The sequence below is a fragment of the Onychostoma macrolepis genome, chromosome 21, assembly GCF_012432095.1.
Source record: "Onychostoma macrolepis isolate SWU-2019 chromosome 21, ASM1243209v1, whole genome shotgun sequence".
In the NCBI taxonomy this organism is placed as follows: domain Eukaryota; kingdom Metazoa; phylum Chordata; class Actinopteri; order Cypriniformes; family Cyprinidae; genus Onychostoma; species Onychostoma macrolepis.
Genome location: NC_081175.1, coordinates 18,151,425 through 18,166,431, shown reverse-complemented (window position 1 = coordinate 18,166,431; position 15,007 = coordinate 18,151,425). Strand labels below are relative to the sequence as shown.

Genomic DNA, 15,007 nt, shown 5'->3' with positions numbered 1-15,007 from the left:
TGTTCATTTTTAAACTTGCCACTTGAAGCATGTGCACAAATGTTTCGACTCCCATATACCAATAATTCAGTTAATTCAACACTATGAAAGTAAACTTGCAATTTGCATTAATATAAATATATGTGCAAATGAACTTCATTTTTACAGTTTTTAATAATTACATAACTGAAATTAATTTGTATTAATGATTTACTGAAAATAATAATAATTTATGCCCACCACACACAATGTACAGAAACTGTAAACTATAGTTGACTTTAGAAGACTTGAAATACAGAACCCCATTTGTTCGGAGTACTTTTACAGTCCTTTTTGGAGCTTTACAGCATGTGGTCTCTGCTTTCTAAAACAAGTTTGCAAACTCACTAGCATTACACCAAAAAAAAAATGATTATGCTTAATGTTTTATTAGGGTCTATTAGATCTCTTTATACATTAATTTTATGGAAAGGAGCAGCGTGAACATTCTGCAAAACATCTGCTTTTGTTTTCCATGGATGAAAGAAAGGCATTGGTTTGGAACAACATGAGGGTGAGAAAACAATGTCAGATTTTTGATGAACAATTCTTTTTAATATTTGGGGTATTTTATACTTTTTAATATTTGGGATGTTCTGCATTTATTATCCTTTAAGTTACATCATATTTTTTCCCATCATATTTAAATCCACTGTGCAAAATAAATCAAAATGCTAGCAATTATTTTATGGCAAGAGCGTCTTCCTTTTGCTAGAAATGAGAAAGGAGGGGAGGCTGACTTAAAGTGTGTGCTGTCACACCGAGTGAGCTAATGTTAAGTTTAGGGATGTCAACGATTAATCGACGATCGATTAATTGTCGATAAGAGATGCAATCGATTAAAGCTATCGATGGTAGATTAAGCAGTTTCATTTTGGGCTGCGTGCTGCTCATGCGCAAAACATGTACGAGCGGCTGTGAGTGATGTGACGGGGCTGGATCTTTGGCAAAAATAATACACTAACATACAAATTACGCTTTTAATGTGATCCAAACTTTAAAAATACATTTAAACAGAAACTATATAAATTTATTTTGTATTGAAATGTAGTAACTAAGTCATGTTTAATTATAATTTACCCAGATATAATTGTTTCATACTTGGCTCTGTGCTTTGACAGGACTGTGGGACACGAGCAGGACAGGTCTATATAAAGGCTTAGGCTATAATTTGTTTCTACGTTCGACTTAATAATTTGTGGGCACTGTCTATGTTTCATTAATTTGTTCCCAAGAAAACCCATGATTTAACTAAAATAAGGGAACAAATTAAGTCATAGGAACAAATTCTTAATTCATGGCCATGAAATCTTTCATTTCCCCCGCATGTTTATCACAGTAAGAGATACAAAAGCAGTAATTAAAAGTGAACGACAATAAAATAAACCTGCGAAATTAGAGGGTGAGACGGCGAGGATTTGGGAAAAGAAACGGTAAATATTAAATTCCTGGAAACTCGTGACCAATCGGCAGAACAGAACATAAAGCTGCGTATGGCTTAAAAAGTAAACAGGTTTCGAACAGCATGAATGCAAACGAAGTCACGATGTAACATTTGCCTGCTAACCCATTATTTCTCTTATAAAACAAAGGTTTGTACCTCACTTGTGTCATTATACTCACATTAAAATGTTTCAAATGGGTAACGGTGTGTTTTGCCGTAGCACTGCCGATGGTTTTGGAAGCAGTTCTCTGACCGCGCGGCGCAGGCCCACAAGCCACAGTTACGTGTGGGATCATTTTATTTTAAATGCCAATAATGTCAATTGCAAAAATTGCGATTGTATTTTAAATTACAACAACGAGTACAATGAAACTATTTAAAGAGGCGCGTTCAGCGGTCTCCGTGACGGGATCTGAAACAGCCAACAAAGTAAAATGATCCGTACTACGGCGCACTCTCTTCATTTTATCAAATGATCATAATCACATCTATTCATTTTCCCCTTTTAATTCGGAGAAAGCCTGTGTTTTGAGTGGCATTTGCACATCTTGTCATGCCGGTGAATATATGCCACTGCTATAGACACATTTCACAGTATTAAGGTTAATGATTAATCGATAAATTGATCGTTAATTTAAACGATGATCGATCATGGAAATGATCGAAAATTGACATCCCTAGTTAAGTTATTTTAAACCCACAAGGGAGGAAATCCCTCCTGCAGACAGAGAAAACTGTTGGATCCCGCTTTCATAAAGATACACACATGCACAATCTGTATTATCAGACAGATGCTACAACAAGGGCACATTAGATTCTCAGTGGGACAAATCCAGCCACTCAAATGAGGGAGAGAAAGAAACATGTCAGAGACCAAGACAGAGGTGTTTCTAAACTGTTGTTGTTTTGCATATTATATCTTCTTGATCTTCTATGTTAGACAATTTCCAGATTTACCACAATAGCCACTGGAGTTTCACATATGCCCCATTATTCAGTGAAAGTCACAGATGTATTTGCCGTTCCCAAACCTGGCTGCTTTCAGTGTTGCTAGGCGGACCTTTGGAAGGATCCCCCCCCCCCCCTTTTTGTCCATCTTTCTCTCTAATGAAACAATTGTTTGTGATCTTGAATTTCTCTGGATGTGGGCAGGTTTGCTTTGGCCTTGTGCACCGCCAGGCCCAGATGTTTAAATGTGTGTTGTGATATTCATTCCAGCTCTGGCCTTCAGCTGGCGTGCACCATCCCCCGGCTCCAGCGTTATCGCCACTTTCTTAAACAAGCTTGCAAACCTGCTCGCATTACACCAAGAGCCAGTGATTACTCTTAATCAAATGCATCATGTTCTATTAGATCATTTTCTGTTGTTATTGTTTTGTGAATTGACCTCATTTAGTTACTCAACCCTCATCAAAACCACATTTATGGCTTTCCTACAGTTGTTCTTTGTGCTTCAGACTTAGACATGTATGTTGTTTTGAATGAAAGACTGAATTCTTGCTTGAACCTCAGTGTTTTAACCTACAGTCCTTGTCAACGTTGCTCTTGAGGTTTTGTTTTGAAATACTCTTTGTCCACCTCTGTCTTTTACTGTAGTGTGCTTTGGCCATCCTGATTGTGACCTGAATTCCCTTAAATTACAGTTCGGTACCTTTTGCAGATGCTTAAAGGTGCTGAGCTGGCATCCTGCAGGATGATACCAACATGGTTTGTGTGTCTTTTTCTTCTTCCCATAACAGAAAATGGGCATGACGGAAGATGATAAGAGAAACTGCTGTTTGGTGGAGATTCAGGAGACAGAGGCAAAGTACTACAAGACACTGGAGGACATTGAAAAGGTGAGTGGAGAGCATAGAAAGATTTAGAGCTGGAGAGAGTGGAAATGAAGGCCTGGAATTGGGTCAAGGTCTTGATAGGGTTCTCTGCGGATAGTGCGGTAGCTCAAAATAGATGGAAGGAGAGGACAAAAGATGAGAACTGAGCCCTAGGTGACAAGTGTTCTTAAGTGGCCTGTTGAATTATTCTAATACCTTAAAGTCAACTTGAAATTTAAACTGAACTTTCCATTTACTTTCATAATACAGTGCGTGCATAATTATTAGGCAAGTTGATATTCTGAAATTTTTTTCCAAGCACATTTTACCAATTCCAAACCACATCAATCTTAATAACTAATGTTAATTTTGTATTTAATCATATAATTGATATATAATTGTAAATGAAGACTGGAAATAAAAAACTCAGGTGTACATAATTCAAGGTCAAAAAACACATTCATTGTCTTATAATATGCACTTATTTTTACCTTACTTGCTCAACGACTCCCAATTTTTCTAAACCCTCCTTTGCGTGACACTAATCTGCGGTGATTAGTCCGATTGGTCTCATTTCCATTTCATCACGCCTGTAATGCCTGATAAAGCAGCGTTTGTGAGCACAGTGCTGCTTTTTGTACAGTGTTACCGGGGAATCAGCTATTCTTAACGCTCTAAAAGCGGCATCTATTGTCAAAGAATGAATTTGCATTTTCATTCAGACCAACACAAAAAAGTGGGCCAAGTGGGTGGGCTATATGCTAATGTTTCATGTTGACGTCAACATGAAACGGCTTGGGATTCGTTTTAAAAATGACTCGTTTCAATGATTCTTTATACACGGTGCACTTTCATATTTAAAACTTTGCAGGATGTTTTCATTCACTTAGAGCTGTGTTACACACTGTAAAGGTAATTTTCAAAAATCCATAATAGGGAACTTTAACTCAGACTGAAATTCAAAAATTATTAAATGTCCATGAGAGAGATGTAATACTAATGCAATACTAGAATTTGCAAAGTTAAGGCATGACCATTGGACAGCGAAATGCTTATTGGGTCAGAAAAAAATGGTGGAGAAGAAAAGACGCATGTTAACAGCAAAAGAATGAAGAATTAGATGTGAAACCATTGGGAATCATTTAGTCTCCAGCACCATGATTTTCCAAAACTGCAACCTACCTGGAGTCTCCAGAAGTGCAATGTGTCAGGTTCTCAGACACTTTTCTTGGGTAAAAAAATCCTTTAAAAAAACGGTCCTCTCTTAATAAGAATACCATGCTAAAGTGTTGTGAAATACATGAAGATTGATTTTTTTGATTTTTTATAGGCTTTATGACAGATAAGTTGAGAGTGACTCTTGAAGGACCAGCATCACGTCCTCTTGTACCACTCTTTCAAGAATTGCCAGAATCTGGCAGTAAGTTTTGGGAGTTCATTTTTAGTCCATCTACTATCCTGAAAAGTATGTCTTGCAGAGATGGACTAAAAATGAACTCCTTTGCCTACCGACAGGGCAGAAATGCCATGCACTGTCCATAAAGTGAGAAATCGTGTCTGTTTTGTAAATCAGTACTGTTGGCACGAGATTGAATCTCGCCCCGGAGCTATTGCATGCATTCATGCTTGTATGTACAAATCGTACCAACTTGAATGTGTGATGTTTTCTTATGCCCTGTTTCCAATCGTGCTGTCGCACTCTACGCACAGAATTTGAAGCGTGACAAAATAAGCCAATGTACTGTTATTAGAGGTGATGAATCCCTGTCAAAACAGTGAGAGGTCATGCAGATCTCATATTCCAGACAGAGGCTTTGTTTACTGATTATCACTTGATTAATTTCTTCCTAATTAAGCCAAATGTGTCAGTGTTGCTCTGAAATCCCTTTCTGCTTTGCAACTGAAACAAATAGATGCATTTGCCTGGATTTCTCGGGGTTTATTATCTTTGAACAGCCTGCCCGCAGCCATGCTAGACAGATAGTATTTGACTTTTGTTTGTCAAAGACAATTACCAAACCGCAACAAGGTGTAAGCAGTCTTATTACCTGTGTTTGTATGCTTTGACTTTGAGTAATTTAATAAATGAATTTAATTCCATTTCTGGAATTCAGTTCTGGTTTTTCTGCTAAATATTATTGGACATTTATGGGATTTTCTTGTCTTTTACCTTTTTAGAATTATATGATCCCCTTAAAGCAAGTGTTAACGCAGCAGGATATGGAGGCCATATTTGTGAATTTAGAGGTGAGTGATCATTTATTGTATACATTTACCATATTTTTGTAGTATTTTGTAGTAACGTAAATGCTGACTTTACTGATTATTATGTACTTGTTCCCTTTAAAAATAAAGTGAGTTTAATTTAAAGATATATGTTAAGATATACTTAAAAGAATTTAAATGTTTACATTTTGGCAATGAAGACAGATGGGCAAAAGCTTGTGTCTGACAGCAAGTGAATATTCTAATGGGGCAAAAGTATGGTACAATAAATGGATAAATAATGCTGGGCTGAACATTCTTGGCAATTCTTATACAGGACATCATCAAGGTCCATTTTGCTCTGTTGAGGGCCATTGACCTGACCATGGTGAGCGGGGGCAATGGCTTGGGAAAGATCTTTCTGGACTTCAAGGAGAGGTCAGTACCTTCATGGAGTATTTTGGTTTATCACTGTCAGTACTGTTATAACATCTCTCCCTTTTGTCAACACCTTAAGCCTCTGTTGAGCTGAAATGACCTCAAGTGAAGGAGGCAAAGTCTCGCTGTTGTCGCCCACCCTAAGAAAATCCATCACACCAGCAGGGCCTGACTGCAGCAGCCCAGCTATTTTAAAATAAATCCTCGTCAGAGCCCACAACCCAGAGGGCTTAGAAAGAAAATAGACCTGTCTGCGAGAGTCTGCTGCTTTAGAGCTGAACGCTTCCTGTTTTGAGTGCTCTTTTTGTCTCCTGTAGCAGCTGTATCAAAAATCAATAACCAGATAATAGGGAATGTTTTAGCTACTTTATCCACAATGGATGACAGATACCCGGGCTCTAGTAAAATCATAACACCGTTTCATCTACCAAAGGATTTAGCCAGCTGCTATACAGTCTCTTTCTTTTTACAGGTCATTTTATACATTTGTCTTTTTAAAAACTATCGTAAAAGAGCTAGACCTTAAAGTAATAGTTTACCCAAAAATGAAAAGTATGTCATTTACGCAACATTGGACCCCACTTACTTTTACTAAAGAAAAAAAAAAACATTGAGACACTTTTCAAAATATCTTCTTTTGTGTATACCTTTAATACTGCACTCTCAATTACACAGTGGACAATATCAAGATGCAGATGAGTCAGTCATATTCTCTCTGAAGTTTGAATGAGTGCAGCTGTACCCGGTGTACTCCAGGTCACTGGTCTGGGACCGCTGCTGATTCAGCTCGGTAATGTGCAATTTCCCTGCAGTTCCCTTTGGATTGAGAAACACTGAGGCCTGACTAAGTGACAGGCCCTGTAACAGTCAGCTTATTCTAGTAATGCTACACTGCATTAAACTCTGTGTTATCAGGCATTACTGAGACCCTCTGAATCCATATTTCTGTATAAGAGTTCTGCTCTTGCTGTGCTCAGCACAATTGCTGTTTTTTATCCCAACTGGGACCTACTTAATAAAACCAAGTAGGTGTAACACAAAATTATGACCTCACTGCAATTAGAGTGCATGCGTCCTCAGAGATGAGAACTTTGGTCTAGTGTTCTGGTTTATTAAGCAGCCAGATGACCTTGCAGTAATATCTTAGGAATTAACGTTGCTGCAAGTCTTGGATCATGATCTCCAGGGGTGCAGTGTTATCAGACACTAGGGTTATAAAAATCATCTTTGTTATACTTGCAGATTTTGAGGAAGTCAGTGTTCTAAACTTGGAGTAACTTTACTTCAGTGGACATTTTTGAGCTTTTTGAAATAACAAAAAAGATTTTAGACTTGCATCAGATGTAATTCAAGTGTGATATTAGTGTATATCTGTGATTTGAAGTGGACATTGGTTGAAAGTAAAGATGGTAAACTCAAAATATAAATGGGATTAGCACAAAATCAATAAATCGACTTTAATAATCATCACTGTCAGCTGGCTGGCTTAGTTCAGCATCATGTGGCAAACAGCAAGCTTCCAAAATGTCCTTGAATTTCAATTATTGTTCACATAAAAATGAAGATTCTGTCATCTTTTACTCACCATCATGTTGTCCTAAACCTGTATGACAAGAAGTTATTGCAAAACAATACAACTTTGGAACCCATTGACTTTCCTTGTATGAGACATAATTCAAAATATATTTGTGTTCCCCAGAAAAAAAATGAAGTAATACAAACATGTTTGGAATGATATAAGGTTGAGTTGAGTACTGTAAATGATGAGAACATTTTAATGTTTGGGTCAACTATTGCTATAAGGGTACTAAGTGTGGTTTGTTTCTAATTTTCAGTTTTTCTAATAGTCAAATCTGTCATTATTTGCTTTTATTGCAATAAGTTGCATTGCTTTAATGTGCAAGATACTTAGTGTTGAATTCGTGTTGACTTTAAAGTCCTCAGTATGCCCTTTATAGCAGCCACTTGTTCTAATGCACTTTAAAGACTTTGTTTCTCTTTTATCTTCCTCTCTGCTGTAGACATCTAATTTAACCTCCACTTGAGTGCTTCCATAGATATCTTATCTCTCGGGTGGGTAAATGACTTCTCCCAATGAGAATTACAGTATAGGCTCTTGCGAGAGGAACTGAAACTTGCTCTGCATTAGATTCATTGAATACTGCAGCTGCGGAGGGCATTTGCATTCTCACAGGGAGAGGCTGATCTCTACATTACTGTGATGTAGGTAATTATAATCACAGGTTCGTTTTCAGTAATGGCAGCACGCTCTGACGAAAATCTCTCTCAAAATATTCTGGAAGATCTGAATGTTTTCTTTAAACTTTTTTTAACTGAAGCAAACCCACTCAAAATGTTTATATGCTATTTACAGTTGTTTAAGTTGGTGACAGGGATCGATTGCTTCCAAAAATAGGCACGGAAAAGAATAGAGATTGAGGAGACAACCCTATTGTTTCCATTTGTCAGTTTGCATAGGTAATTGGCCCATTACAAGGCTCTTCCCCGAGCCCAGCGGGCAGCATCACGCAGAGTCAGCGTGACAGCACCGCCTCTCTCGCCCGCACTCTTTTGTTTATGTAATTCTGAGCCTGTCATCTCATTGAGCCAGTCTTCCGTGGGTGCTCGCACTAACATGCACTTTGGCACGACATTGCAGTGGTGTGGCCCTGTTCTGACACGCATGGCCATTTCTCTATGTCTTATCACTGGACATTCTTTCTTTCTGCTTGATTTTATTTCTTACTTTCCCCACCTCTTTGCCTGTCTATATTGCGCATCACCATCAATCATTTTATCGCATGCTCACTTACTGTCAGTTCTCTTTGAATTAGCTAATTCTCAGTCTCAAAATATGGTTGACACTTTGCAGGAAATAGCAGTCTAATAAGAAAAAAAAAAACATTTGTGCAAGAGAGAGAGTGCGGCTTTTTAAAAAACATTTCCTCATAATGAAATCTGACAGGATATATTTACATTTGGTGACATTAAGCATTAAATAACGCTGAGTATTTTTGGCAAATTATTCATTTCATTAAAGCAGGGCTGCGTCATTCGCCTTTGCAATTTTTCATCTGATTGGCATGTTTCTGTTTTTCATTATGGGATGCACAGTCCCTCTCCATTTCCTTTCAACAAAGAGAGAAATGGCCAAGGGATTTGGCCGTTGTGCGGCTGCTATCTTCCACACCTCCGTCCATTGCTCCAAAGCCCAGCTGCCTTTAATTAATTTTGTTATCTCCACTTGTAAGTCCCTGTGACCTTTTGCGGCGCTGCGTTCCATAGAATGAAATAATTGAGAAGCTTTTCAGAAGCTGTTGACACTGTGAAGGGTATATTGAAGAGTAAAAATACCATCTTGTTTTTTAAAAAAAATCAAGCTGCTTTCTAAGATGCCACCTCGAGAGTGCAAAGCAAATCACAGCTTTTAAACTGTGATAGAGGTTGTTAAAGTCTCAAATGGGTATGTTTTGGAGTGCTATTTCCAAACTAATTTGTGTAATACTGCCGGATTGAGCTCAGAGTTGCTGAGGAACATTATTAGTTGGTTTGCGTTGAGATTGAACCGCTATTCACTCCGTGCGGGCTGTGTTAGAGTGAAGGTGAGGGGTCTTCAATGCCTCGTGTCAGAGACTATTACTTCTCTCACCAGCCTGTCACTTCCACTTTGCTTTGCGTTTTCCTCGCTGGCCTGGGTCTTTTCCAATGGACAGATATAAGCTGGAAGGAGAGCGTCTATACCAAATTGTATTTTCTGTGAAATAACATGCATGACAGCTTTGCCATAATGAGAAAGTTGGTGCGGCGGGTGATAGCACCGGAAGAGTGTTGAATTCAAAGAGCATGTGTTTACACGGCAATGGCACAGGCTTTCACCCTGGGGAATATTCACACTTAAGAAACTCAGGGCTTTCTCTCTCTCTCTCTCTCTTTCCTTCTCGATCACATCCCACCCTCATAGTCTGAAGTGCCAAAGGAGGAGGAAACCAGGATGAACTTTTAGAGAAGAGCCTGAATAGCCTTGACTGTTTTACCATTGCAGTTGTCAGGATGTTGCATGTCTAAGGTTGGCTGGCGTCATGAAGCCAACGAGACAGTGGCAACACAAATTGCAACATTTCTTTTCATTTCAACACCTTTCTCTTACAACTCTGATGCCTTTGGGTAGGTGGAGGCCAAGTGTTTAGCACTCCAAGCTGGATCAGTCAACAGAATTGTCTTCATAAAGAGCACATTACTTGAGGCTGCGCTGCTGAATATGCGTTGCTTCTGGTTGTTAACATGTTTCACTTCTACTCCGATTGCATTTAATCACATATAATTAATGGGTCATTAAAGAGTGATCTCCATTGCACACTAATGTATGTCCTGAGTACTACCCTGAATGAAAGAGCATCTGCAGCCTTCCTAATCAAATCTGTTCAATGGATGTGTACGCTACACTTCACAACATTATTTCTAGTGCTTGTAAGTTTTTTTCATTGTTAATGTGATGTTAGCCAATTTAGTACCATTAGAAACTTGGCACAGGTGGACAAAGCATGGTCTGAGTGCATGCATGAAAGAACATCCATTTGAGCACCATGAATGGATAATGGAGATGGAAGGAAAAAATAGCTATCTGTAAACCATTCAAGTACAAGCAGACGCAAATGAAAACTCAATTTGATATTTGTATCACACTCTGAAAGCACACACAGAGGGCCTCATCTCATATAGCATACAAACACCCAGTTGAGTTCTCTTTCATATCTTCTTGTGCTTGAATGGATAGTTATACACAAAATTATATAAAAATACCTGTACTCTACGAGTATCCTTGTAAGCATAATCAGTTGTCTTAAGTGAACATGCACAGCTGAGGAAAAAATTAGATATGTCACGATATTGAATCAGTGCATTCAATCTGACAGCAGCTTAATAACCTGCTGATGTCTGTGTCATTAATGTTAATTTAACAACAAAAGACAGAGAGAAAAACATTCACTGCTCCTGATTGAATAACTGTTGTAGATTTAACAAAGATTAATATTTAATTTATACAGTTAGAGTTATGCAGTATTATTGTACAATACAATTTCTGCATCTGAATACTGCTGTTAGAAATACCTGGAAGAACTTTTTTGGTTATTCAAAACATTTTTGTGTTGCATCCCTAGTGAAAACAGTAATATTGTAAAATATTATTACAATTGACTATTTTCTGTTTTAAAATATATTTGTGATGACAAAGCTTTTTTAAAGATTTTTTTTTTAAATTAGAAAAAAGTTAAACAAAAAGAACAATATTAATTTTTTTTTAACAATGTAATGTAAAATGTAAAAGTTTGATGCATATAACACCTTTTAAAGCCATATAAAGACACTTATGTGAAGATTCTCATTCCATTATTCTTGCATTGTTTCAAGTGTCCTACATAAAGCACCCTCTCTTCTTTGCAGTCCATTTTACGAGGCACCTGAAACATTTAATCTGGAAATTGCCTTGTAAAAGAAGACCTTCATGTTCAATTATGCCTGTGACATCTGTTATTACAGCTAATTCCCGACACCTGCTCCCGCATTTTCAATATGCTGTTGAATGTGCGTTTTGGCTCATAATTGAGCGGGGCCGCTATTAATCTCCATCAGTCTATTTCCATGAGGAACCAAGCTGCCTCTCTTGTTCCAGATTAGCCTTTAATCAGGCCTGCTTAGTCCAAGGGCACGGAGGCCCAGACATTGAGCAGAGCAGCAGGGGAACACCCTTTTCAGCTCAAGACTACAGTTTCAGTTTGTTTCGCACTCCTTACAGTAGCAGATCTTAACGGGTGGCTTACATGTCAACATATAGAGAGGTAAGACTTGGAGACTGAATTGCAGAGCATTAAGAAGATTGTAACACTTCAGAGACCACACTTAATGAGCTGGATTTGAGTTGATCCTTATCCTTTGATTCATTCGACCTCATCCAGATGTATTTTGCCTTGGAGGATAATCCAGTTCAGATTTAGATAAGATGTATCTTGCTTTGATCTCACCACTTTTCTTCCAGATTTCATCTTTCTTCTTTGGGATATATATATATATATATATATATATATATATATATATATATATATATATATATATATATATATATATATATATATATCTATATCTATAGGATTACAGGCGATTTCATTCTTCTGATCAAGGATAACTAAGTAATGAGTATATATTATAAAGTGAAATTGGCATAACCAAGAACACAGTTAAGAGGCAGGCAAGCTGAGAGCATCCAAGGGTTTGAGCTTGCCAACTGTGCCAGTGTCCTACTTAAATTAGAGGCAGAAATCTGTGCCACACGTGGGGCCATCATCTAGACGAGATGACTTTGAGTTGCTTCCAGAATGTGCTGATCACTATCAGGAGTCCATTGTGAAATCTAATAAATGTGTCTTGATGTTTCAGGGGCCCAAATTAAGTTGAACACAATCCAGAATGCACAAAATGCTTCACTCGGATTAATTAGATAAAGAGAGCACAGCAGATGTAGTTCTATAATGAAATTATGTAACATTATCTGTTCATCACATGTAGCACTTTTTTCTTTTTTCTTTTAATGGTTTCAAAGATTCAGGTAAAAGTGATAATAAACCCAAAGATAAAAATTCTGTAATTTTTTGTCTTATTTACTGACCAAACCCAAATTACAGTACATCTGTTGTTTTCTATATAATGAAACTATTCCTTTTATATGTTGAGCCAGAGAACGTCATTGCAAAGTCTTTGATCTTTCTATTGTAGACTGCTGATCTACGGACAGTATTGCAGCCATATGGAGAACGCTCAGAAGACACTGGATGAGTTGATTGCTACACGGGAAGATGTCAAGTGTAAAGTGGAGGTATGCTCTTAACATTTTTCTTGTACATTTTTAAAGTGTTGGTGGCATATTGATGTTTCAGGTATGCAGTGTCGTACATATACACTAGTAGTCAACAGCAGTGGTCTTAAGATCATTTTTTGAACCAATGAAAAGTGAACCACATTTGTACTCGGTCTTGTCTTGGTCTCAGACTAAGAGGACTCGGGATTTTGTTTCAAGACCGGTCAAGACCACAACTGCGGGGATATCACTAAATTGTCTGATTTATTTACAACCATCATTAATATGATTGGATGTAAAACTTCTTGCTTCAAATGCAATCAATAACTAATTAAATAGCTAAATAACAAAAATAAATCATTTGATTTATACCAGTGTATCTCAAAATGTTTGACTTCACTGCCCCCCTATTTTCAACAAAATTATTTGAAGGCCCCCCTCCACTCACCCAAAATATCTTAGAGCTTAGCATGACTAGAAATTATAAAATTAACCAAATACTAAGAAATATCTTTGATTTTTACCTGTTTTAGTTAATTTTAATGCTTGTTTTGTTTTATTTTAAACAATTTTAAGCTACCTTGAGGCCCCCTTGGAAGTTTGTTGAGGCCCGGACCCCTGGCAGAGAACAAATGATTTATACTGTTATGCCGGGTCAGAAATTATTGAGGGACTGTGTTAAAAATGTCACCAAAATTAATACATACACCCACAAAATTCAAGATATTGTTGCAAAAAAAGTGCTTGAGAGTATAAGTGCTTGAGTGTATGAGATGTGGATTTTTATATTATAATATGACATAATTAAGCAATATCACAAGAGCAAGAGAACTGTTTTGAAAAAAAAAAATTATATTGCTTTTATAAAAACATTCAGTAAACAATTTTTAACATTATTCTCAACATTATTTATGCATTTGTAATTATACTAATTCAGATGCAGCTTCTGTTCCACCACTGCAGTGCAAAGATGCATTTTGTTGTTAGAGATTTCATTTGATTGGTAACAGCTCAGTAACTGTCTTATTACTGTATTTAATGATTAAAAATAAGGCATTTCTCAGGCAGTAAATGTGGATCCTTTAGATGAATTTGAGCAATGCTGGTTTAGTCTTGGTCTTGACTCAGTCTCGACCTGCCTTTTGTCTTGGTCTTGTCTTGGTCTCAACACACAATTGTCTTAATATAAACTGTTGACAATAGTCAATTTTATTGAAAAAAGTCTCTTATGCTTACCAAGGCTGCATTTATTTGATGAAAACACATTAAAACAGTTATATTGTGAAGTATTATTACAATTTAATATAATTGTTTTCCATTATAATATATTTATGATGTAATTTCTGTCCATTCTATTTCTGTGTTGGCAAAGATTCATTTTCAGCAGCCATTACTCTTCACAATTGTCAGTTTGTCAACTTTTTTAATCAAAGAAAAAAATTTTTATATATATATATATATATATATATATATATATATATATATGTATATGTTTTTGTGAACTGGATCAATTCCTTGAAATAATCGGACTCAAAGAACAATATGTTCGTTAAACGAACATCATTATCGCTCTTGTGGTTTCAGGCTGTTCCTCAAACAAAGATATCGGAATGAGTTGATTAGTTGATGAGTCAAATTGGTAACTTTTATGATTCTTTGTTTTCTGTTTTTAAAATTTGAAAACTCCAGGACACATTTATTGTTTTTGCATAAAAAAAAAAAACCAGCAATCAGGGTATTGTTTGGTTTTACTTTTGTGTTCCAAGGCAGTCATGTACATTTGAAACATGAGGATTATGTAATTTCTTCTCTTTAAGCAAATTAATAATGCTCAAATCTACTAAACAACATGCAGGTCTCACTCTCTAACTAAAACTGTACTTCTCATCAGGGACACCGTCTCAAAGTGTCTCTTTTAACAGATCTTTCTCCCAGAGACTGCTCCAGTGGTCAGCCCAGCACAGTGTTTCCTCTCAGCAGACTGCTGTTGACAGTTTTGGGACATGAACTAATTTTGCTCTACTAATGCTGCTCAGGATGCGAAGACTACAGGGCTGTTTTTGTGCCTGCCAGTCTGAGGCAGTGTAGCTTACTTTAATGACTCCAAAAATAAAGACTGGCGAGAGAAGCCATTATTTCCACACGGGATTAGAGGAGATTACAGATGAAATCACAGCAACTGAAATTCTAGACATGCTTGTTGACAAATTCACATAATTATCGTCCTGTTATCTCACA

The 15,007-nt window shown here is 37.0% G+C and overlaps 1 protein-coding gene across 7 annotated transcripts in view; it reads left to right on the top strand.

The window, feature by feature from the left end:
• The window catches only part of vav2 (vav 2 guanine nucleotide exchange factor), a 201,381-nt gene that overhangs the window by 168,954 nt on the left and 17,420 nt on the right, over nt 1-15,007 (top strand). For all 7 annotated transcript variants that reach the window (XM_058757388.1, XM_058757393.1, XM_058757392.1 and 4 more), the window contains 4 exons: nt 3,202-3,300; nt 5,455-5,523; nt 5,819-5,919; nt 12,688-12,787. In XM_058757388.1, coding sequence (XP_058613371.1) covers nt 3,202-3,300; nt 5,455-5,523; nt 5,819-5,919; nt 12,688-12,787 — 369 coding nt within the window. The remainder of the gene's footprint in view (nt 1-3,201; nt 3,301-5,454; nt 5,524-5,818; nt 5,920-12,687; nt 12,788-15,007) is intronic.